This window comes from Ranitomeya imitator, chromosome 3, assembly GCF_032444005.1.
Source record: "Ranitomeya imitator isolate aRanImi1 chromosome 3, aRanImi1.pri, whole genome shotgun sequence".
In the NCBI taxonomy this organism is placed as follows: domain Eukaryota; kingdom Metazoa; phylum Chordata; class Amphibia; order Anura; family Dendrobatidae; genus Ranitomeya; species Ranitomeya imitator.
This window is the reverse complement of record NC_091284.1, coordinates 835,070,703-835,097,238: the sequence shown is the minus strand read 5'-3', so window position 1 is coordinate 835,097,238 and position 26,536 is coordinate 835,070,703. Positions and strand designations below refer to the sequence as shown.

At 49.2% G+C, this 26,536-nt stretch overlaps 1 protein-coding gene across 2 annotated transcripts in view; it reads left to right on the top strand.

Annotated features, from left to right (window-relative positions):
- The window catches only part of INPPL1 (inositol polyphosphate phosphatase like 1), a 73,307-nt gene extending 55,202 nt beyond the window's left edge, over positions 1-18,105 (top strand). Inside the window, exons 15-28 of one of the 2 annotated variants that reach the window (XM_069759505.1) lie at positions 868-1,006; positions 1,218-1,317; positions 2,150-2,238; positions 2,483-2,564; positions 2,639-2,728; positions 2,866-2,979; positions 7,738-7,826; positions 8,100-8,187; positions 8,971-9,126; positions 9,204-9,288; positions 11,595-11,735; positions 12,117-12,828; positions 12,923-13,050; positions 15,105-18,105. In XM_069759505.1, the coding sequence (XP_069615606.1) occupies positions 868-1,006; positions 1,218-1,317; positions 2,150-2,238; positions 2,483-2,564; positions 2,639-2,728; positions 2,866-2,979; positions 7,738-7,826; positions 8,100-8,187; positions 8,971-9,126; positions 9,204-9,288; positions 11,595-11,735; positions 12,117-12,828; positions 12,923-13,050; positions 15,105-15,195 (2,104 nt within the window). In that variant the 3' untranslated portion in view covers positions 15,196-18,105. Of the gene's footprint in view, positions 1-867; positions 1,007-1,217; positions 1,318-2,149; positions 2,239-2,482; positions 2,565-2,638; positions 2,729-2,865; positions 2,980-7,737; positions 7,827-8,099; positions 8,188-8,970; positions 9,127-9,203; positions 9,289-11,591; positions 11,736-12,116; positions 12,829-12,922; positions 13,051-15,104 lie in introns of both variants that reach the window. The other variant, XM_069759504.1, reaches the window with a different exon arrangement.
- The last annotated feature ends 8,431 nt before the right edge of the window (positions 18,106-26,536 follow it).

Here is a 26,536-nt window from a genome sequence, read left to right as displayed (position 1 = left end):
ATTGCCCAGGAGAAAGTAGGCAGTGGTGGCCCTCTCTTGCCCTGGAGAAAGTAGGTGGTGTCGGCACTCTCCTGCCTGAGAGAGTAGGCGGTGTTGGCCCTCCTGCCGAGGGGAGTAGGCAGTGGTGGCCTCAATTGCCCAGGAGAAAGTAGGCGTGGTGGCCCTCTTTTGCCAAGGGGAGTAGGCGGTGGTGACCCTCTTTTGCCAAGGGGAGTAGGCGGTGGTGGCCCTCTTTTGCCAAGGGGAGTAGGCAGTGGTGACCCTCTCTTGCTGGGGGGAGTAGGAGGTGGTGGCCCTCTTTTGCCGGGGGGGTAGGCGGTGGTGGCCCTCTTTTGCCAAGGGGAGTAGGCGGTGGTGACCCTCTCTTGCTGAGGGGAGTAAGCGGTGGTGGCCCTCTTTTGTGAGGGGGGGGGGGGGGTAGGCGGTGGTGGCCCTCTTTTGCCAAGGGGAGTAGGCGGTGGTGACCCTCTCTTGCTGAGGGGAGTAAGCGGTGGTGGCCCTCTTTTGTGAGGGGGGGGGGGGTAGGCGGTGGTGGCCCTCTTTTGTGAGGGGGGGGGGGTAGGCGGTGGTGGCCCTCTTTTGCCAAGGGGAGTAGGCGGTGGTGACCCTCTCTTGCTGAGGGGAGTAAGCGGTGGTGGCCCTCTTTTGTGAGGGGGGGGGTAGGCGGTGGTGGCCCTCTTTTGCCAAGGGGAGTAGGCGGTGGTGACCCTCTCTTGCTGGGGGGAGTAGGAGGTGGTGGCCCTCTTTTGCCGGGGGGATAGGCGGTGGTGGCACTCTTTTGCCTGAGGGAGTAAGCGGTGGTGGCCCTCTTTAGCCGGGGGGAGAAGGAGGTGGTGGTCTCTCACATGTGATCCTGGTTTCTCTCAGACGTAATCAGAATTACCTGGACATCCTGCGGCTCCTGTCTCTGGGGGATAAGCAGCTGAACTCCTTCGACATTTCTCTCCGGTTCACTCATCTCTTTTGGTTCGGAGACCTGAACTACCGTCTGGACATGGACGTACAGGTGAGGCCGGAGCTCGACATGGCAGCACAGGTGTCTGTAGTGCGCTGCCGGCAGAGGTAGATCTACATTGTGTGGATGTGTGCTGGACCCTTGGTGGTCCGCACCTGTATGTGCAGACGCGGGGGGCACGTGCTGATAGATTGGGCCTGTATGATGTGTAACATGGTGGCGCTGGCATGCCGTGAGCTCCTACACGTTTGTCTCATTACAGGAAATCCTGAATTTTATCAGCCGGAAGGAATTTGAGCCGCTGCTGAAAGTCGATCAACTCAATCTGGAGAAGGAGAAGAACAAGATCTTCCTGCGATTCAGTAAGACCCGATCCCAAGTGTAACCCCTGCAGCTCGGCACACAGAGCCCCCCTCATTGACCTTTAAATAATCCCCCTCCCATCAGCATGTCATGTTTTCCCCCTTTCGGCCCATCTCACTACCCCCTGCCATACGCATGTCATGTTCCCTTCCCATCGGCCCGTCACGCTCTCTATCTCCCCATCGGCCCGTCGCTCTTGCTCTCCCCATCGGCCCGTCACGCTCTCTCCCCATCGGCCGTCACTCTTGCTCTCCCCATCAGCCGTCACTCTTGCTCTCCCCATCGGCCGTCACTCTTGCTCTCCCCATCGGCCGTCACTCTTGCTCTCCCCATCGGCCGTCACTCTTGCTCTCCCCATCGGCCGTCACTCTTGCTCTCCCCATCGGCCGTCACTCTTGCTCTCCCCATCGGCCGTCACTCTTGCTCTCCCCATCGGCCGTCACTCTTGCTCTCCCCATCGGCCGTGACTCTTGCTCTCCCCATCGGCCGTCACTCTTGCTCTCCCCATCGGCCGTCACTCTTGCTCTCCCCATCGGCCCATCACTCTTGCTCCCCCCATCGGCCCGTCACGCCCTCTCTCCCCCCATCGGCCCGTCACGCCCTCTCTCCCCCCATCGGCCTGTCACGCCCTCTCTCCCCCCATCGGCCCGTCACTCCCTCTCTCCCCCTGTCGGCCCGTCACTCCCTCTCTCCCCCCATCGGCCCGTCACGCCCTCTCTCTCCCCATTGGCCCGTCACGTGCTCTCTCCCCATCGGCTCTTGCTCTCCCCATTGGCCCATTAACCCCCATCGTCCTGTCCTCAGCATCTCTGGGTTTTCCATCTGTTGCAGGTGAGGAGGAGATCACATTCCCCCCCACATATCGCTATGAGAGGGGCTCCAGGGACACCTACGTGTGGCACAAGCACAAACCCACTGGGGTGAGTAGTCCCGGGACCCCCGCCTGATGTGTTAACCCCTGCCTCTCCAGCTCTTCCTCTCTCTCTGTCCCTCGCAGTCCACATTTAGTGTATGATCCGTCAGTCTCAGCCTCCATGTTTCTTCCCTGGAGTCTTGTATATACCGATGCATACAGTGAGGCGTGCGGTGCCTCGCCTGCTGTAATAACAGGGGCAGGATGGTATAACCTGGGGATTCAGAGGCTTGTTCTTGGCTGTGTTCCAGGTCCGGACTAATGTTCCTTCCTGGTGTGACCGGATCCTGTGGAAATCCCACCCGGAAACTCACATGATATGTAATTCGTATGGTGAGCGCGGATTATTACGGGGGCGGGGAAGGGTGGTGTTTACCTGTGATGTCATCTGTGGTTGTTCTCTGCAGGGTGCACTGATGACATCATGACCAGCGATCATTCCCCGGTTTTCGCATCCTTCGAAGTCGGAGTGACGTCACAGTTTGTCTCTAAGAAAGGTGGGAAGTTTATAAATACATCTTTACAAAAGGGACATAATATAATCAGAGCTGCAGAACACGGGAGTGCGGTGTGACATCCCCGCTCTGCGCCGTCTGCCCCGCTCCCATGAGCTGACAATCTGTCTCATATCCAGGTCTCCTGAAGCCGTCGGATCAGGCCTACATAGAGTTTGAGAGCGTTGAGGCCATAGTGAAGACGGCGAGCAGAACCAAGTTCTTCATAGAGTTTTATTCCGGATGTTTGGAAGGTGAGTGGATCCCAGGAATGACGTCTGGAGCTGCCGTGTGAATGTGTTCCACCCTCATGGACTAGGGGAGATAGGAGCTGCCGTGTGAATGTGCTCCACCCTCATGGACTAGGGGAGACTGGAGCTGCTGTGTGAATGTGCTGCACCCTAGGGGACTAGGGGAGACGGGAGCTGCTGTGTGAATGTGCTCCACCCTAGGGGAGACTGGAGCTGCTGTGTGAATGTGCTCCACCCTAGGGGACTAGGAGGGATTGGAGCTGCCGTATGAATGTGCTGCACCCTAGGGGACTAGGGGAGACGGGAGCTGCCGTGTGAATGTGCTCCACCCTCGGGTACTAGGGAAAACTGGAGCTGCCATGTGAATGTGCTCCACCCTAGGGGACTAGGGGAGACTGGAGCTGCTGTGTGAATGTGCTGCACCCTAGGGGACTAGGGGAGACTGGAGCTGCCGTGTGAATGTGCTCCACCCTCATGGACTAGGGGGAGACAGGAGCTGCCGTGTGAATGTGCTCCACCCTAGGGGACAAGGGGAGACTGGAGCTGCCGTGTGAATGTGCTCCACCCTCATGGACTAGGGGAGACTGGAGCTGCTGTGTGAATGTGCTCCACCCTCATGGACTAGGGGAGATAGGAGCTGCCGTGTGAATGTGCTCCACCCTCATGGACTAGGGGAGATAGGAGCTGCCGTGTGAATGTGCTGCACCCTAGGGGACTAGGAGAGATTGGAGCTGCCGTGTGAATGTGCTGCACCCTAGAAGACTAGGGGAGACGGGAGCTGCCGTGTGAATGTGCTGCACCCTAGGGGACTAGGAGAGATTGGAGCTGCAGTGTGAATGTGCTGCACCCTAGGGGACTAGGGGAGACTGGAGCTGCCGTGTGAATGTGTTCCACCCTCATGGACTAGGGGAGATAGGAGCTGCCGTGTGAATGTGCTCCACCCTCATGGACTAGGGGAGACTGGAGCTGCTGTGTGAATGTGCTGCACCCTAGGGGACTAGGGGAGACGGGAGCTGCTGTGTGAATGTGCTCCACCCTAGGGGAGACTGGAGCTGCTGTGTGAATGTGCTCCACCCTAGGGGAGACTGGAGCTACCATGTGAATGTGTTCCACCCTCGGGTACTAGGGGAGACTGGAGCTGCCATGTGAATGTGTTCCACCCTCGGGTACTAGGGGAGACTGGAGCTGCCATGTGAATGTGTTCCACCCTCGGGTACTAGGGGAGACTGGAGCTGCCATGTGAATGTGTTCCACCCTCGGGTACTAGGGGAGACTGGAGCTGCCATGTGAATGTGTTCCACCCTTGGGTACTAGGGGAGACTGGAGCTGCCGTGTGAATGTGTTCCACCCTCGGGTACTAGGGGAGACTGGAGCTGCCGTGTGAATGTGTTCCACCCTCGGGTACTAGGGGAGACTGGAGCTGCCGTGTGAATGTGTTCCACCCTCGGGTACTAGGGGAGACTGGAGCTGCCGTGTGAATGTGTTCCACCCTCGGGTACTAGGGGAGACTGGAGCTGCCGTGTGAATGTGTTCCACCCTCGGGTACTAGGGGAGACTGGAGCTGCCATGTGAATGTGCTCCACCCTCGGGTACTAGGGGAGACTGGAGCTGCCATGTGAATGTGTTCCACCCTCGGGTACTAGGGAAGACTGGAGCTGCCGTGTGAATGTGTTCCACCCTCGGGTACTAGGGGAGACTGGAGCTGCTGTGTGAATGTGTTCCACCCTCGGGTACTAGGGGAGACTGGAGCTGTTGTGTGAATGTGTTCCACCCTCGGGTACTAGGGGAGACTGGAGCTGCTGTGTGTGTTCCACCCTCGGGTACTAGGGGAGACTGGAGCTGTTGTGTGAATGTGCTCCACCCTCGGGTACTAGGGGAGACTGGAGCTGCTGTGTGAATGTGTTCCACCCTCGGGTACTAGGGGAGACTGGAGCTGCTGTGTGAATGTGCTCCACCCTAGGGGAGACTGGAGCTACCGTATGAATGTGCTCCACCCTAGGGGACTAGGAGAGATTGGAGCTACTGTGTGAATGTGCTCCACCCTAGGGGACTAGGGGAGACTGGAGCTGCTGTGTGAATGTGCTCCACCCTAGGGGACAAGGGGAGACTGGAGCTGCTGTGTGAATGTGCTCCACCCTAGGGGACTAGGGGAGACGGAGGCTGCCGTGTGAATGTGCTCCACCCTAGGGGACTAGGGGAGACTGGAGCTGTTGTGTGAATGTGCTGCACCCTAGGGGACTAGGGGAGACCGGAGCTGCTGTGTGAATGTGCTCCACCCTCATGGACTAGGGGAGATAGGAGCTGCCGTGTGAATGTGCTCCACCCTAGGGGACAAGGGGAGACTGGAGCTGCTGTGTGAATGTGCTCCACCCTAGGGGACTAGGGGAGACGGAGGCTGCCGTGTGAATGTGCTGCACCCTAGGGGACTAGGGGAGACTGGAGCTGTTGTGTGAATGTGCTGCACCCTAGGGGACTAGGGCAGACCGGAGCTGCTGTGTGAATGTGCTCCACCCTCATGGACTAGGGGAGATAGGAGCTGCCGTGTGAATGTGCTCCACCCTAGGGGAGACTGGAGCTGCTTTGTGAATGTGCTCCACCCTAGGGGACTAGGGGAGACTGGAGCTGCCATGTGAATGTGTTCCACCCTTGGGTACTAGGGGAGACTGGAGCTGCTGTGTGAAAGTGCTCCACACTAGGGGAGACTGGAGCTGCTGTGTGTATGTGTTCCACCCTCGGGTACTAGGGGTGACTGGAGCTGCCATGTGAATGTGTTCCACCCTCGGGTACTAGGGGAGACTGGAGCTGCTGTGTGAATGTGTTCCACCCTCGGGTACTAGGGGAGACTGGAGCTGCTGTGTGAATGTGCTCCACCCTAGGGGAGACTGGAGCTACCGTATGAATGTGCTCCACCCTAGGGGACTAGGAGAGATTGGAGCTACTGTGTGAATGTGCTCCACCCTAGGGGACTAGGGGAGACTGGAGCTGCTGTGTGAATGTGCTCCACCCTAGGGGACAAGGGGAGACTGGAGCTGCTGTGTGAATGTGCTCCACCCTAGGGGACATGGGGAGACGGAGGCTGCCGTGTGAATGTGCTCCACCCTAGGGGACTAGGGGAGACTGGAGCTGTTGTGTGAATGTGCTGCACCCTAGGGGACTAGGGGAGACCGGAGCTGCTGTGTGAATGTGCTCCACCCTCATGGACTAGGGGAGATAGGAGCTGCCGTGTGAATGTGCTCCACCCTAGGGGACAAGGGGAGACTGGAGCTGCTGTGTGAATGTGCTCCACCCTAGGGGACTAGGGGAGACGGAGGCTGCCGTGTGAATGTGCTGCACCCTAGGGGAGACTGGAGCTGTTGTGTGAATGTGCTGCACCCTAGGGGACTAGGGGAGACCGGAGCTGCTGTGTGAATGTGCTCCACCCTCATGGACTAGGGGAGATAGGAGCTGCCGTGTGAATGTGCTCCACCCTAGGGGAGACTGGAGCTGCTTTGTGAATGTGCTCCACCCTAGGGGACTAGGGGAGACTGGAGCTGCCATGTGAATGTGTTCCACCCTTGGGTACTAGGGGAGACTGGAGCTGCTGTGTGAAAGTGCTCCACCCTAGGGGACTAGGGGAGACTGGAGCTGCTGTGTGTATGTGTTCCACCCTCGGGTACTAGGGGTGACTGGAGCTGCCATGTGAATGTGTTCCACCCTCGGGTACTAGGGGAGACTGGAGCTGCTGTGTGAATGTGTTCCACCCTCGGGTACTAGGGGAGACTGGAGCTGTTGTGTGAATGTGCTCCACCCTCGGGTACTAGGGAAGACTGGAGCTGCTGTGTGAATGTGTTCCACCCTCGGGTACTAGGGGAGACTGGAGCTGTTGTGTGAATGTGCTCCACCCTCGGGTACTTGGGGAGACTGGAGCTGCTGTGTGAATGTGTTCCACCCTCGGGTACTAGGGGAGACTGGAGCTGTTGTGTGAATGTGCTCCACCCTCGGGTACTTGGGGAGACTGGAGCTGCTGTGTGAATGTGCTCCACCCTCGGGTACTAGGGGAGACTGGAGCTGCTGTGTGAATGTGTTCCACCCTCGGGTACTAGGGGAGACTGGAGCTGCTGTGTGAATGTGCTCCACCCTAGGGGAGACTGGAGCTACCGTGTGAATGTGCTCCACCCTAGGGGACTAGGGGAGACTGGAGCTGCTGTGTGAAAGTGCTCCACCCTAGGGGACTAGGGGAGACTGGAGCTGCTGTGTGTATGTGTTCCACCCTCGGGTACTAGGGGTGACTGGAGCTGCCATGTGAATGTGTTCCACCCTCGGGTACTAGGGGAGACTGGAGCTGCTGTGTGAATGTGTTCCACCCTCGGGTACTAGGGGAGACTGGAGCTGTTGTGTGAATGTGCTCCACCCTCGGGTACTAGGGAAGACTGGAGCTGCTGTGTGAATGTGTTCCACCCTCGGGTACTAGGGGAGACTGGAGCTGTTGTGTGAATGTGCTCCACCCTCGGGTACTTGGGGAGACTGGAGCTGCTGTGTGAATGTGTTCCACCCTCGGGTACTAGGGGAGACTGGAGCTGCTGTGTGAATGTGCTCCACCCTAGGGGAGACTGGAGCTGCTGTGTGAATGTGTTCCACCCTCGGGTACTAGGGGAGACTGGAGCTACCGTGTGAATGTGCTCCACCCTAGGGGACTAGGGGAGACTGGAGCTGCCGCATGAATGTGCTCCACCCCTGGGTATTAGGGGTGTCCTTTTAATTGGATGTCCTGTTTTCCTACAGAATATAAGAAGAGCAGCGAGAATGACAGTCAGAGCATCGATAATATCAACTTTCTGAAAGTCCAGTGGTCATCGAGGCAACTGCCAACCGTGAGTGACCCATATGTCTGCAGAGTATCACATCATTACCTCCACCTACTGATAGACACATAATACTGTCCTGCAGATTAGTATACACCTCTGCCCCCCGGGCTGCTTGGCTCTGCCCCTCTTCATCCTGACCAATACATGGGGATCCATTCTGCAGACTATCGCATCACTGACCTCTAGTCCTGAGATAGCTGCGGTGTGTCCTTGCTGCCCCCGGGGGCCCATTATCTGCTACGCTGTGACGTCATTCTCGGCTTTGTCCTTCTCTTACAGCTGCGGCCCATCCTGTCTGAGATCGAGTATCTGCAGGACCAGCACTTGCTGCTGACTGTGAAGTCCATGGACGGCTACGAGTCGTACGGTGAGCGCCGCTCCTGTCCTTACAGTCGGTGCATTGATGTATGAGTGCTGGAGTGTCAGGGAAGCGTCCAGATCAGGAGGGGTTAACTGTCTCTGTACTGAACCAGAATATTACTAGTCACTGACAGAAAGCAGAGGCGCTGATAATAGCGAGGAGACGGCACAAAGTCTATAGAAATCTGCAGAAGATGGGCACACGAGTGTGATGAAGGCAGAGGGACGCGAGCTGTGAGCCGTGGCCTGTATGTACCAAAAAAACACAAGAAATAAAATGATCATAAACACGTAGCTAAATATGTAAAAAGCAAAAGAGCATCTGAATAACACCGGGTTCTTGGTAATACTGTGTATGATCAAAAATAGCATAAAAGCCATCCCACCGACTGCAAGGGACCCTGATCAGGACGGTCCTACACTGTCCGATATTAAAACCTCACCCTGTGTCAGCGCTGACCCCAGTGTGTGAATCAGGGCAGACACAGGAGCGGCTCCCGACCTGCGGACTCCAGTCTGGGGAAGCTATAAAATGTGATCTCCGGCTCACGGAAGGGAGAAAAAAACACAAAAACTGAGCTTAAAGTTGGTATCCAGGCAGCACATAAGCGCATGTTCACACTGGCCATCATTTACGTACAGCAGGGTTTGTTTGGTTCTTGTAGATTTTTTGCTTCATGGCCAGTGTGAACGTGTGCTTATGTGCTGCATGTGTACCAACTCAAACCAAGCTCTGTTTTTGTGTTTTTCCTGTACCCTGTGTACATCACATGTGCGTCCATCTCCGCAGGCGAGTGCGTCATTGCGCTGAAGTCCATGATCGGCAGCACCGCGCAGCAGTTCCTGACATACCTGTCCCACCGGGGCGAGGAGACCGGCAACATCCGGGGCTGTATGAAGGTGCGGGTGCCCGCAGAGCGCATGGGGACCAGAGAGCGCCTGTACGGTAAGAGGAAGACATGTCGCACTCTGAGGGGATGGGGGGCCGCAGTCACGTGACCCAGCGTTCCGCTCTTCCTCTAGAATGGATCAGTATCGACAAAGATGAGACTGGAGCCGTGAAAGGGAAACCGCCGTCCATGTCCCGTCCCAACCACGAGTACAGCAGGTAATGCCCCCTCCCCAGCCGTGCACCCCTCTCCTCCCCCCAGTCGTGCACCCCTCTCCTTCACCCCCACCTGCACCCCTCTCCTCCCCCAGCCGTGCACCCCTCTCCTTCTCCCCCCACCTGCACCCCTCTCCTCCCCCCACCTGCACCCCTCTCCTTCTCCCCCCAGCCGTGCACCCCTCTCCTTCTCCCCCCAGCCGTGCACCCCTCTCCTCCCCCCAGTCGTGCACCCCTCTCCTTCACCCCCACCTGCACCCCTCTCCTCCCCCAGCCGTGCACCCCTCTCCTCCCCCAGCCGTGCACTCCTCTCCTCCCCCAGCCGTGCACTCCTCTCCTCCCCCAGCCGTGCACCCCTCTCCTCCCCCAGCCGTGCACCCCTCTCCTCCCCCAGCCGTGCACCCCTCTCCTCCCCCAGCCGTGCACCCCTCTCCTCCCCCAGCCGTGCACCCCTCTCCTCCCCCAGCCGTGCACCCCTCTCCTCCCCCAGCCGTGCACTCCTCTCCTCCCCCAGCCGTGCACCCCTATCCTCCCCCAGCCGTGCACCCCTCTCCTCCCCCAGCCGTGCACTCCTCTCCTCCCCCAGCCGTGCACCCCTCTCCTCCCCCAGCCGTGCACCCCTCTCCTCCCCCAGCCGTGCACCCCTCTCCTCCCCCAGCCGTGCACCCCTCTCCTCCCCCAGCCGTGCACCCCTCTCCTCCCCCAGCCATGCACCCCTCTCCTTCACCCCTAGCTGTGCACCCCTCTCCTTCTCCCCCCATGTGCCCCATGCTTGTGTCCCTCGCCTGCACCTCTCGCTTTCTCTCATTGTTGTGCTCCCCCCGCCGTGCGCCTCCTACCCTCTTCTTCTCCCCCTGCCGTGTGCCCCTCGCCTTCTCCCCCTGCCGTGCGCCCCTCTTTTTTTTTCCCTGCCGTGCGCCCCTCGCCTTCTCCCCCTTCCGTGAGCCCCTCGCCTTCTCCCCCCACCATGCGCCCCTCTTCTTTTTTCCCTGCCATGCGCCCCTCGCCTTCTCCCCCTTCCATGCGCCCCTCGCCTTCTCCCCCTGCCGTGCGCCCCTCTTCTTCTCCCCCCGCCGTGCGCCCCTCTTCTTCTCCCCCCGCCGTGCGCCCCACTACTTCTCCCCCCGCCGTGCGCCCCTCTTCTTCTCCCCCCGCCGTGCGCCCCTCTTCTTCTCCCCCTTCCGTGCGCCCCTCTTCTTCTCCCCCTGCCGTGCGCCCCTCTTCTTCTCCCCCTGCCGTGCGCCCCTCTTCTTCTCCCCCTGCCGTGCGCCCCTCGCCTTCTCCACCCACCATGCGCCCCTCTTCTTTTTTTCCCTGCCGTGCGCCCCTCGCCTTCTCCCCCTGCCGTGCACCCCTCTCCTTCTCCCCCTGCCGTGCGCCCCACTACTTCTCCCCCCGCCGTGCGCCCCTCTTCTTCTCCCCCTGCCGTGCGCCCCTCTTCTTCTCCCCCTGCCGTGCGCCCCTCGCCTTCTCCTCCCGCCGTGCGCCCCTCTTCTCCCCCGCCGTGCGCCCCTCTTCTTCTCCCCCCGCCATGCGCCTCTCGCCTTCTCCCCCTGCCGTGCGCCCCTCTACTTCTCCCCCGTCGTGCTCCCCTCTTCTTCTTTCCCTGCCGTGCGCCCCTCGCCTTCTCCCCCTGCCGTGCGCCCCACTTCTTCTCCCCCCGCTGTGCGCCCCTCTTCTTCTCCCCCCGCTGTGCGCCCCTCTTCTTCTCCCCCCGCCGTGCGCCCCTCTTCTCCCCCTGCCGTGCGCCCCACTTCTTCTCCCCCCGCCGTGCGCCCCTCTTCTTCTCCCCCTACCGTGCGCCCCTCTTCTTCTCCCCCTGCCGTGCGCCCCTCTTCTTCTCCCCCTGCGGTGCGCCCCTCTTCTTCTCCCCCCGCCGTGCGCCCCTCTTCTTCTCCCCCCGCCGCGTGCCCCTCTTCTTTTCCCCCCGCCCCTCTTCTTTTCCCCCCGCCGCGCGCCCCTCTTCTTTTCCCCCGCCGCGTGCCCCTCTTCTTCTCCCCCCTCGCCGTGCGCCCCTCTTCTTCTCCCCCCTCGCCGTGCGCCCCTCTTCTTCTCCCCCCTCGCCGTGCGCCCCTCTTCGTCTCCCCCCTCGCCGCGCGCCCCTCTTCTTCTCCCCCCTCGCCGCGCGCCCCTCTTCTTCTCCCCCCTCGCCGTGCGCCCCTCTTCTTCTCCCCCCTCGCCGTGCGCCCCTTGCCTGCACAACCCTCACCCCTTCCACCGCCGTGCCCCTCACCAGTCGGACGCTCCTCATCTCGCTCGGTCGGTGTCATCCCACTATAAGTGTTTCCTTCCGTTCCCCCTTCTAGTAGCAGGAAGCCCCCGCTGTCTGAGGCACCGGCCCCCACACTTGGGAAGGTGTTTGAAGAACCTGAGAAAGGTCCGGCTCACCCCACCGGCCGCCCACCTGCTGCACTGCCCGGCACCACCAAGGAGGACCCGGCGCTGGCGCGGTGAGTGCAGCAGTGGGGGGGCGACATCTTGTGGGATTGTGGGAGTTGTAGTGCCCATGTAGGTCAGTATAATACAGTAATGACTGCGCTGCATTGTGGGAGCTCGGCTCTGTCTGAACTAAAGTGACTGGAGTACAAGACTTGGTGTAAAAACACAAGTTTTGCTGCAGCTTTGTCTGTGGCCAGAGTATAAGACACCACGTATGTAGCCCACATGATCTTGTAAAATAGTGGCCTCCGTAGACCCCTTTAGGATGGGGGTGTCTCCACAGTTGGTGGTGCTGCTGGATGTCTAAGGCCCGTGCGGCCCCCTAAGCTGCAGCTTGCGGAGTACCAGGGGCCGGAGCGGAGCTTGACCTTGGTGCACTTTGTCCCCTGCAGGTGTAAGATGGAGGCGCAGGCAGAGGGTGATGGGCTCGGCATAAAGAACAGCTTCAATAACCCGGCATACTACGTCCTGGAAGGGGTCCCCCATCAGCTGTTGCCCGCTGATGGGCCGGCCGCCACTTCCTCTGCGGCCCCCAAGAACAAAGTGCAGATCACAGTCCCAGCACAGCGGCGTCCATTCCAGCACAGCAGCAGGAGCGAGGAGACGTCGTCCGATGAAGATGGGGGCACCCTGAATCTGCCGCCCCCGGACTTCCCGCCGCCTCCACTCCCAAAATCTGCCGAGCTTGAGATACTGGATAATCCTTTCTACATGACGTCAGGCGAGCTGCACACCCGCCCGTCGGAGGAGGCCGAGCAGCGCAAAGTCCGGGTGGGCGTCACCTTCAGTGATCCCCCCGATGCAAAGTATCACCCCAAAACGCAGTCCCGGCCCCCCATACCACCACTGCAGTCCACCTATATGGCAGAGACTGGCGGTGGCGGCCCCGCGCACCAGGACGACCGCTCCTGCTCCGTGCTGCAGATGGCACGCACCCTCAGTGAGGTGGACTATTCAGGGAGCAAAACCGAAGCCCAGAGCCGGCACCTCCTGTCCGGGAAAAGCAAGATGGAGCTTCCTCCCCGCAGCATGGACTTCAGCCGGCCCCTCGTCTTCCCCCCGCACTGCATCCGGGAGAGCATCCAGGAAGACCTGGCCGAGGAGGTGAGAGCCCAGCCGGAAAGCCGGCTGACAGCGGAGCAGCATCCATCTGTATCCTCCTGCCTCCTCGATGACTCTCCCATCTTCTCGTCTGCAGGCTGCGTACCAGGGGGGCCGCAACTCACTGCCGGGGTCCAGCGTGGGCGAGTGGCTGCGGGGTATCGGGCTGGAGAGATACGAGGAGGGGCTCATCCACAACGGCTGGGACGACCTGGAGTTCCTCAGGTACGGAGGAGCCCGACACAGACCCCAATGTCTGCTGCCCAGAAGAGTGGGGGCTGCTACAGGGGGCTCTTATACATGGCAGTGTAAAGCATGGAGGACAGCAGAGACCTGCTGAGCCATGAAGGAGAGGTGAGGTGGGGTTCAGGGTCTCTGAGCTAAAGCCCCCTGAGCACAGCTGTAGTGTAAAGCAGGGAAGATGCAACAGCAGTCACTGACTATGGAGCTGCAGCGTAAAGCATGGGGGACGCAGCCGGAGATGAGGCAAGAGCTCGATATTCGCTCTTATCAGACTCCAGTAGACCTTGCAGGTTGGCGCGATGCTCTGTGACGCACAGGTTGGCGCGATGCTCTGTGACGCACAGGTTGGCGCGATGCTCTGTGACGCACAGGTTGGCGCGATGCTCTGTGACGCACAGGTTGGCGCGATGCTGTGTGACGCACAGGTTGGCGCGATGCTCTGTGACGCACAGGTTGGCGCGATGCTCTGTGACGCACAGGTTGGCGCGATGCTCTGTGACGCACAGGTTGGCGCGATGCTCTGTGACGCACAGGTTGGCGCGATGCTCTGTGGTCACACAGATTGGCGCGATGCTCTGTGACGCACAGGTTGGCGCGATGCTCTGTGAGGCACAGGTTGGGCGATGCTCTGTGACGCACAGGTTGGCGCGATGCTCTGTGATGCACTGGTTGGTGCGATGCTCTGTGAGGCACAGGTTGGCGCGATGCTCTGTGAGGCACTGGTTGGCGCGATGCTCTGTGACGCACAGGTTGGCGCGATGCTCTGTGACGCACAGGTTGGCGCGATGCTCTGTGAGGCACTGGTTGGCGTGATGCTCTGTGACGCACAGGTTGGCGCGATGCTCTGTGGTCACACAGATTGGCGCGATGCTCTGTGACGCACAGGTTGGGCGATGCTCTGTGACGCACAGGTTGGCGCGATGCTCTGTGACGCACAGGTTGGCGCGATGCTCTGTGACACACAGGTTGGCGCGATGCTCTGTGAGGCACAGGTTGGCGCAATGCTCTGTGAGGCACAGGTTGGCGCGATACTCTGAGGCACTGGTTGGCGCGATGCTCTGACGCACAGGTTGGCGCGATGCTCTGTGAGGCACTGGTTGGCGCGATGCTCTGTGAGGCACTGGTTGGCGCGATGCTCTGTGACGCACAGGTTGGCGCGATGCTCTGTGAGGCACTGGTTGGCGCGATGCTCTGTGACGCACAGGTTGGCACGATGCTCTGACGCACAGGTTGGCGCGATGCTCTGTGATGCACTGGTTGGCGCGATGCTCTGTGAGGCACAGGTTGGCACGATGCTCTGTGACGCACAGGTTGGCGCGATGCTCTGTGACGCACAGGTTGGCGCGATGCTCTGTGACGCACAGGTTGGCGCGATGCTCTGTGAGGCACTGGTTGGCGTGATGCTCTGTGACGCACAGGTTGGCGCGATGCTCTGTGGTCACACAGATTGGCGCGATGCTCTGTGACGCACAGGTTGGGCGATGCTCTGTGACGCACAGGTTGGCGCGATGCTCTGTGACACACAGGTTGGCGCGATGCTCTGACGCACAGGTTGGCGCGATGCTCTGTGAGGCACAGGTTGGCGCAATGCTCTGTGAGGCACAGGTTGGCGCGATGCTCTGTGAGGCACAGGTTGGCGCAATGCTCTGAGGCACTGGTTGGCGCGATGCTGTGACGCACAGGTTGGCGCGATGCTCTGTGAGGCACTGGTTGGCGCGATGCTCTGTGAGGCACAGGTTGGCGCGATGCTCTGAGGCACTGGTTGGCGCGATGCTGTGACGCACAGGTTGGCGCGATGCTCTGTGAGGCACTGGTTGGCGCGATGCTCTGTGAGGCACTGGTTGGCGCGATGCTCTGTGACGCACAGGTTGGCGCGATGCTCTGTGAGGCACTGGTTGGTGCGATGCTCTGTGAGGCACAGTTTGGCGCAATGCTCTGCGGTCACGCAGATTGGCGTGATGCTCTGCGGTCACACAGATTGGCGCGATGCTCTGCAGACGTGTCTTCCCTCCTGACCCCGTCACCTTGTCTTGCAGCGACATTGTGGAGGAGGACCTGGAGGAGGCCGGTGTGCTGGATCCAACCCACAAGAAGATCATACTGGACAACCTGCAGCTCCGTAAATGAGGTCGTCCCCGCTCCGCGAGCCTGCGCTGCTGCACCTTCCCCCGCTCCGTGGAGCCGTCACTGCCGCCGGTCGCAGGGTATTCCTGCCGCGCTGGTGCTGTGCTGCTGGACACCGGCGCCGCCGTCCTTCTAGACATTTCTGTAGGTGTGATGTGCAGCGGTCACTGACCCCCGCAGGCGCACCGCCGCCTCTTTCTACTTAGTTTCTATATATTTAATACGTTTTCACATTTCAAATGTTAGACCAAAATGGCCGCCGCTCCTGGACGGTGTCGCGTGGCCGCCATCTTGTCTGCCTTTATTACCCACAGGTGCCTTATGACGTCACCCCGGACTTATAAAGTGTTACTATGGGGCGTGTGTTCTCCGTGAATCTCCCCACCGATCACATTTCATTGACTGCACACGGTTGCATGTTTCCAGGTGTCATGGAGGATAGACACAGAGCGTGGGGGCAAACAATCCCGTGACTGCGTCCATCTGAGCCACTGCTAGTGCCGTGCGATGTATAACGGGGGGGGGGGGGGGGGGCCATAAACTGCGCCAAACCCGACTCCTGGCGGCCCCCGAAAACCTTATTTATCCTGTACTGATCGCAAGTTGTGTCGTCTTCTCTAGTCCCACCCAGAGCTGCATTCACTATTCTGCTGTACGGTTTCCTCTAGTTACAGCCAGAGCTGCATTCACTATTCTGCTCTCTTTTTCTATGGTTACCACCGGAGCTGCAGTAAGCTTCCTAGTGTTTTATTGGTAGTTCTGTCCTTTTTATGTAGATGAGTGGTATTGTGCCTTTCTCTGTAGTCCCACCCAGAGCTGCATTCACTATTCTGCTGTTGTTTCCGCTAGTTACAGCCAGAGCTGAATTCACTTTTCTGCTCTCTCTTTCTGTGGTTACCACCAGAGCTGCAGTCGGCTTCCTAGTGTTCTGTCATTCTTTTTATGTAGATGAGTGATATTGTGCCTTTCTCTGTAGTCCCACCCAGAGCTGCATTCACTATTCTGCTGTGTTGTTTCCTCTAGTTAAAGCCAGAGCTGAATTCACTTTTCTGCTCTCTTTCTGTGGTTACCACCAGAGCTGCAGTCAGTCGGCTTCCTAGCGTTCTGTCATTCTTTTTATGTAGATGAGTGATATTGTGCCTTTCTCTGTAGTCCCAACCAGAGCTGCGCTCACCATTCTGCTGTTTCCGTTTTTTTTATTGACTCAGGTTGATGCCGGAGCTGCGCTCAGCATGGCCGTGATATCGCGACAGCTGTCCATTCTTTCAGTGCTGATTGAGTTTTATCTTGAATTTTTCTCTAGTCCCATCCGGAGCTGCCGTTTCCAGTCTAATGTGTAATTATTTTGTTTACTCCGGTTACCCCCAGAGCTGCATTCTCTATACTAGAGTTTTATTTCTGTCATTCAGGCCTTTTCTTTACGTAGTTCATAAGTTTTATCATGTCTCTTTTTGTAGTCCCAACAAGAGCTGCGCTCACCGTTCTGCTGTTAGATCATTTCTAATACTCTCGTTGCCTCCAGAGCTGCACTCTGCGTTTTAGTGTTTCATTAAGTTCTGATTATGAATGACAAAGTTTATTTTTCTCTAATCCCAACCAGAGCTGTATTCATCATACTGCTGTTTAATACATTTTTTTACTCCGGTTACCACCAGAGCTGTATTCCGGTTTCTAGCTGTATATTGATGGCTCTCAAGCCTTATCTTTGACTTATATTGAAGCTTTTTCTCCAGAACGACATTGACCATTTTGCCGTTTCTAAATTATTTTTCTCCGGTTACCACCAGAGCTGCATTTGCCATTCTGCTGCTTTCTTGTTCTTTTGGCTTTGATTATCACCAGAGCTGCAATCAACATTGTGCTGTTTGATCATTTATTTTCCTACGGTTACCTCCAGAGCTGCATTCACCATTGTGCTGTTTTCTCGTTTCTTTTTCTTCGGTTACCTCCAGAGCTGCATTCACCATTCTGCTGTTTGATCATTTATTTTCCTACGGTTACCTCCAGAGCTGCATTCACCATTCTGCTGTTTGATCATCTATTTCCTACAGTTACTTCCAGAGCTGCATTCACTATTCTGCTGTTTGATCATTTATTTTCCTACGGTTACCTCCAGAGCTGCATTCACCATTCTGCTGTTTGATCATTTATTTTCCTACGGTTACCTCCAGAGCTGCATTCACCATTCTGCTGTTTGATCATTTTTTTTCCTACGGTTACTTCCAGAGCTGCATTCACTATTCTGCTGTTTGATCATTTATTTTCCTACGGTTACCTCCAGAGCTGCATTCACCATTCTGCAGCTTTCTCTTTTCTTTTTCTTTGGTTACCTCCAGAGCTGCATTCACCATACTGCTGTTATCTCATTTCTTATTCTCTTGTTACCACCAGAGCTGCATTCATCAGTACAGCGCATATGACACACAATGTTGACAGCCTTGTAATTGCAGCTCTGGATGTGACTCTGGATCAGTACAAGATAATTATGAGACTTGTCATAAGTGAAGCGACCCTGAATATTGATAACGGGAGGGGCCGTCTGTGATGTCATAGCGTATGATGAATGGTGACATCATCGCTTATACTTGCTAACCCTTTGCCTGCCACAGATAAAGCTCTGCCAGCGGGAGTGCCGAAACTAGAGGCTCCTGCAATACAAGGTGTGGACACCAGGGGGCAGTGTAGCCCCATCCATAGCACACTAATCCTATTGTGTCACTGCATTTCTATGGGACATCCAAGCCACAGCGCCCCCCAGTGCCTGACATTGGTAAGGAGCCCAGAAAAAGGGAAACGAGCACCTGGTTCTGACTGAACAGACGACACGTCGTCCGGCTGCACTAATATGTCCGACTGTAAGTCGCTGATTAATATTTGTGTGTTTTGACATTAAAGATAAAATTTAATATGAAACTTCTAATGTTCATAAATGAATTGAAAATTTACAAAATAATGATTTTCAGAAATACAAATCTCTCCACAATGCGCGCACACTACATAACCCGGGTGAATCCTCCTGTAATCACACGGTGCACAATCTAATGCTAATACCTTCATATCTATCAATTCATCCATAATGTCTCAGCGTAGTGCAAAGATATTAATTATTTATATAGCGCCATTAATTCCATGGTGCTGTACATGAGAAAAGGGGTCACATACAGAGTTATAGATATCGATTACAGTAAGCAAATTTACAATAACAGCCTGGTATAGAGGGGAGAGGACCCTGTCCTTGTGGACGTACATTCTATGGGCATGAATATAACTACTATAATACTGCTCCTATGTACAAGAATATAACTACTATAATACTGCTCCTATGTACAAGAATATAACTACTATAATACTGCTCCTATGTACAAGAATATAACTACTATAATACTGCCCCTATGTACAAGAATATAACTACTATAATACTGCTCCTATGTACAAGAATATAACTACTATAATACTGCTCCTATGTACAAGAATATAACTACTATAATACTGCTCCTATGTACAAGAATATAACTACTATAATACTGCCCCTATGTACAAGAATATAACTACTATAATACTACCCCTATGTACAAGAATATAACTACTATAATACTGCCCCTATGTACAAGAATATAACTACTATAATACTGCTCCTATGTACAAGAATATAACTACTATAATACTGCCCCTATGTACAAGAATATAATTACTATATAATACTGCCCCTATGTACAAGAATATAACTACTATAATACTGCTCCTATGTACAAGAATATAACTACTATAATACTGCTCCTATGTACAAGAGTATAACTACTATAATACTGCCCCTATGTACAAGAATATAACTACTATAATACTACCCCTATGTACAAGAATATAACTACTATAATACTGCCCCTATGTACAAGAATATAACTACTATAATACTGCTCCTATGTACAAGAATATAACTACTATAATACTGCCCCTATGTACAAGAATATAATTACTATATAATACTGCCCCTATGTACAAGAATATAACTACTATAATACTACCCCTATGTACAAGAATATAACTACTATAATACTGCCCCTATGTACAAGAATATAATTACTATATAATACTGCCCCTATGTACAAGAATATAACTACTATAATACTGCTCCTATGTACAAGAATATAACTACTATAATACTGCTCCTATGTACAAGAGTATAACTACTATAATACTGCCCCTATGTACAAGAATATAACTACTATAATACTACCCCTATGTACAAGAATATAACTACTATAATACTGCCCCTATGTACAAGAATATAACTACTATAATACTACCCCTATGTACAAGAATATAACTACTATAATACTGCCCCTATGTACAAGAATATAATTACTATATAATACTGCTCCTATGTACAAGAATATAACTACTATAATACTGCTCCTATGTACAAGAATATAACTACTATAATACTACCCCTATGTACAAGAATATAACTACTATAATACTGCTCCTATGTACAAGAATATAACTACTATAATACTGCCCCTATGTACAAGAATATAACTACTATAATACTGCCCCTATGTACAAGAATATAACTACTATAATACTGCCCCTATGTACAAGAATATAACTACTATAATACTGCCCCTATGTACAAGAATATAACTACTATAATACTGCCCCTATGTACAAGATTATAACTACTATAATACTGCTCCTATGTACAAGAATATAACTACTATAATACTGCTCCTATGTACAAGAATATAACTACTATAATACTGCCCCCTATGTACAAGAATATAACTACTATAATACTGCCCCTATGTACAAGATTATAACTACTATAATACTGCTCCTATGTACAAGAATATAACTACTATAACACTACCCCTATGTACAAGAATATAACTACTATAATACTGCCCCTATGTACAAGAATATAATTACTATATAATACTGCTCCTATGTACAAGAATATAACTACTATAATACTGCTCCTATGTACAAGAATATAACTACTATAATACTACCCCTATGTACAAGAATATAACTACTATAATACTGCTCCTATGTACATGAATATAACTACTATAATACTGCCCCTATGTACAAGAATATAACTACTATAATACTGCTCCTATGTACAAGAATATAACTACTATAATACTGCTCCTATGTACAAGAATATAACTACTATAATACTACCCCTATGTACAAGAATATAACTACTATAATACTACCCCTATGTACAAGAATATAACTACTATAATACTGCTCCTATGAACAAGAATATAACTACTATAATACTGCCCCTATGTACAAGAATATAACATCTATAATACTGCTCCCTATGTACAAGAATATAACTACTACAATACTGCCCATGTACAAGAATATAACTACTATAATACTACCCCTATGTACAAGAATATAACTACTATAATACTGCCCCTATGTACAAGAATATAACTACTATAATACTGCCCCTATGTACAAGAATATAACTACTATAATACTGCTCCTATGTACAAGAATATAACTACTATAATACTGCCCCTATGTACAAGAATATAACTACTATAATACTGCTCCTATGTACAAGAATATAACTACTATAATACTGCCCCTATGTACAAGAATATAACATCTATAATACTGCTCCCTATGTACAAGAATATAACTACTATAATACTGCCCAATGTACAAGAATATAACTACTATAATACTACCCCTATGTACAAGAATATAACTACTATAATACTGCCCCTATGTACAGGAATATAACTACTATAATACTGCCCCTATGTACAAGAATATAACTACTATAATACTGCTCCTATATACAAGAATATAACTACTATAATACTGCCCCTATGTACAAGAATGTAACTACTATAATACTGCTCCTATGTACAAGAATATAACTACTATAATACTGCTCCTATATACAAGAATATAACTACTATAATACTGCCCCTATGTACAGGAATATAACTACTATAATACTGCTCCTATATACAAGAATATAACTACTATAATACTGCCCCTATGTACAAGAATATAACTACTATAATACTGCTCCTATATACAAGAATATAACTACTATAATACTGCTCCTATGTACAGGAATATAACTACTATAATACTGCTCCTATATACAAGAATATAACTACTATAATACTGCCCCTATGTACAAGAATATAACTACTATAATACTGCCCCTATGTACAAGAATATAACATCTATAATACTGCTCCCTATGTACAAGAATATAACTACTATAATACTGCCCAATGTACAAGAATATAACTACTATAATACTACCCCTATGTACAAGAATATAACTACTATAATACTGCCCCTATGTACAAGAATATAACTACTATAATACTGCCCCTATGTACAAGAATATAACTACTATAATACTGCCTCCTATGTACAAGAATATAACTACTATAATACTGCCCAATGTACAAGAATATAACTACTATAATACTACCCCTATGTACAAGAATATAACTACTATAATACTGCTCCTATGTACAAGAATATAACTACTATAGTACTGCTCCTATGTACAAGAATATAACTACTATAATACTGCTCCTATGTACAAGAATATAACTACTATAATACTGCTCCTATGTACAAGAATATAACTACTATAATACTGCTCCTATGTACAAGAATATAACTACTATAATACTGCCCCTATGTACAAGAATATAACTACTATAATACTGCTCCTATGTACATGAATATAACTACTATAATACTGCCCCCTATGTACAAGAATATAACTACTATAATACTGCCCAATGTACAAGAATATAACTACTATAATACTACCCCTATGTACTAGAATATAACTACTATAATACTGCTCCTATGTACAAGAATATAACTACTATAATACTGCCCCTATGTACAAGAATATAACTACTATAATACTGCTCCTATATACAAGAATATAACTACTATAATACTGCTCCTATGTACAAGAATATAACTACTATAATACTGCCCCTATGTACAAGAATATAACATCTATAATACTGCTCCCTATGTACAAGAATATAACTACTATAATACTGCCCAATGTACAAGAATATAACTACTATAATACTACCCCTATGTACAAGAATATAACTACTATAATACTGCTCCTATGTACAAGAATATAACTACTATAGTACTGCCCCTATGTACAAGAATATAACTACTATAATACTGCTCCTATGTACAAGAATATAACTACTATAATACTGCTCTTATGTACAAGAATATAACTACTATAATACTGCCCCTATGTACAAGAATATAACTACTATAATACTGCCCCTATATACAAGAATATAACTACTATAATACTGCCCCTATGTACAAGAATATAACTACTATAATACTGCCCCTATGTACAAGAATATAACTACTATAATACTGCTCCTATGTACAAGAATATAACTACTATAATACTGCCCCTATATACAAGAATATAACTACTATAATACTGCCCCTATGTACAAGAATATAACTACTATAATACTGCCCCTATATACAAGAATATAACTACTATAATACTGCCCCTATATACAAGAATATAACTACTATAATACTGCCCCTATGTACAAGAATATAACTACTATAATACTGCCCCTATGTACAAGAATATAACTACTATAATACTGCCCCTATGTACAAGAATATAACTACTATAATACTGCTCCTATGTACAAGAATATAACTACTATAATACTGCTCCTATATACAAGAATATAACTACTATAATACTGCTCCTATGTACAAGAATATAACTACTACGGTATAATACTGCTCCTATGTACAAGAATATAACTACTATAATACTGCCCCTACGTACAAGAATATAACTACTATAATACTGCCCCTATGTACAAGAATATAACTACTATAATACTGCCCCTATGTACAAGAATATAACTACTATAATACTGCCCCTATGTACAAGAATATAAATACTATAATACTGCCCCTATATACAAGAATATAACTACTATAATACTGCTCCTATGTACAAGAATATAGCTACTATAATACTGCTCCTATGTACAAGAATATAACTACTATAATACTGCCCCTATATACAAGAATATAAATACTATAATACTGCCCCTATATACAAGAATATAACTACTATAATACTGCCCCTATGTACAAGAATATAACTACTATAATACTGCTCCCTATGTACAAGAATATAACTACTATAATACTGCCCCTATATACAAGAATATAACTACTATAATACTGCTCCTATGTACAAGAATATAACTACTATAATACTGCTCTCTATGTACAAGAATATAACTACTATAATACTGCTCCTATGTACAAGAATATAACTACTATAATACTGCTCCTATGTACAAGAATATAACTACTATAATACTGCTCCTATGTACAAGAATATAACTACTATAATACTGCCCCTATGTACAAGAATATAACTACTATAATACTGCCCCTATATACAAGAATATAACTACTATAATACTGCCCCTATATACAAGAATATAACTACTATAATACTGCTCCTATGTACAAGAATATAACCACTATAATACTGCTCCTATGTACAAGAATATAACTACTATAATACTGCTCCTATGGACAAGAATATAACTACTATAATACTGCCCCTATGTACAGGAATATACCTACTATAATACTGCTCCTATGTACAAGAGTATAACTACTATAATACTGCTCCTATGTACAAGAGTATAACTACTATAATACTGCTCCTATGTACAAGAATATAACTACTATAATACTGCTCCTATGTACAAGCATATAACTACTATAATACTGCCCCCTATCTACAAGAATATAACTACTATAATACTGCTCCTATGTACAAGAATATAACTACTATAATACTGCTCCTATGTACAAGAATATAACTACTATAATACTGCTCCTATGTACAAGAATATAACTACTATAATACTGCTCCTATGTACAAGAATATAACTACTATAATACTGCTCCTATGTACAAGAATATAACTACTATAATACTGCTCCTATGTACAAGAATATAACTACTATAATACTGCCCCTATGTACAAGAATATAACTACTATAATACTGCTCCTATGTACAAGAATATAACTACTATAATACTGCCCCTATGTACAAGAATATAACTACTATAATACTGCTCCTATGTACGAGCATATAACTACTATAATACTGCCCCCTATCTACAAGAATAGAACTACTATAATACTGCTGCAATGTACAAGAATATAACTACTAGAATACTGCCCCCTATCTACAAGAATATAACTACTATAATACTGCTCCTATGTACAAGAATATAACTACTATAATACTGCCCCTATGTACAAGAATATAACTACTATAATACTGCTCCTATGTACAAGAATATAACTACTATAATACTGCCCCTATGTACAAGAATATAACTACTATAATACTGCTCCTATGTACAAGCATATAACTACTATAATACTGCCCCCTATCTACAAGAATATAACTACTATAATACTGCTCCTATGTACAAGAATATAACTACTATAATACTGCTCCTATGTACAAGAATATAACTACTATAATACTGCCCCTATGTACAAGAATATAACTACTATAATACTGCTCCTATGTACAAGAATATAACTACTATAATACTGCTCCTATGTACAAGAATATAACTACTATAATCCTGCCCCCTATGTACAAGAATATAACTACTATAATACTGCTCCTATGTACAAGAATATAACTACTATAATACTGCTCCTATGTACAAGCATATAACTACTATAATACTGCCCCCTATCTACAAGAATATAACTACTATAATACTGCTCCTATGTACAAGAATATAACTACTATAATACTGCTCCTATGTACAAGAATATAACTACTATAATACTGCTCATATGTACAAGAATATAACTACTATAATACTGCCCCTATGTACAAGAATATAACTACTATAATACTGCCCCTATGTACAAGAATATAACTACTATAATACTGCTCTTATATACAAGAATATAACTACTATAATACTGCCCCCTATGTACAAGAATATAACTACTATAATACTGCTCCTATGTACAAGAATATAACTACTATAATACTGCCCCTATGTACAAGAATATATCTACTATAATACTGTCTCTATGTACAAGAATATAACTACTATAATACTGCTCATATGTACAAGAATATAACTACTATAATACTGCCCCCTATGTACAAGAATATAACTACTATAATACTGCTCCTATGTACAAGAATATAACTACTATAATACTGCTCCTATGTACAAGAATATAACTACTATAATACTGCCCCCTATGTACAGGAATATAACTACTATAATACTGCCCCTATGTACAAGAATATAACTACTATAATACTGCCCCAATGTACAGGAATATAACTACTATAATACTGCTCCTATGTACAAGAATATAACTACTATAATACTGCACCTATGTACAAGAATATAACTACTATAGTACTGCACCTATGTACAAGAATATAACTACTATAATGCTGCTCCTATGTACAAGAATATAACTACTATAATACTGCTCCTATGTACAAGAATATAACTACTATAATACTGCTCCTATGTACAAGAATATAACTACTATAATACTGCTCCTATGTACAAGAATATAACTACTATAATACTGCTCCTATGTACAAGAATATAACTACTATAATACTGCCCCTATGTACAAGAATATAACTACTATAATACTGCTCCTATGTACAAGAATATAACTACTATAATACTGCCCCTATGTACAAGAATATAACTACTATAATACTGCTCCTATGTACAAGCATATAACTACTATAATACTGCCCCCTATCTACAAGAATAGAACTACTATAATACTGCTGCAATGTACAAGAATATAACTACTAGAATACTGCCCCCTATGTACAAGAATATAACTACTATAATACTGCTCCTATGTACAAGAATATAACTACTATAATACTGCCCCTATGTACAAGAATATAACTACTATAATACTGCTCCTATGTACAAGAATATAACTACTATAATACTGCCCCTATGTACAAGAATATAACTACTATAATACTGCTCCTATGTACAAGCATATAACTACTATAATACTGCCCCCTATCTACAAGAATATAACTACTATAATACTGCTCCTATGTACAAGAATATAACTACTATAATACTGCCCCTATGTACAAGAATATAACTACTATAATACTGCTCCTATGTACAAGAATATAACTACTATAATACTGCCCCTATGTACAAGAATATAACTACTATAATACTGCTCCTATGTACAAGAATA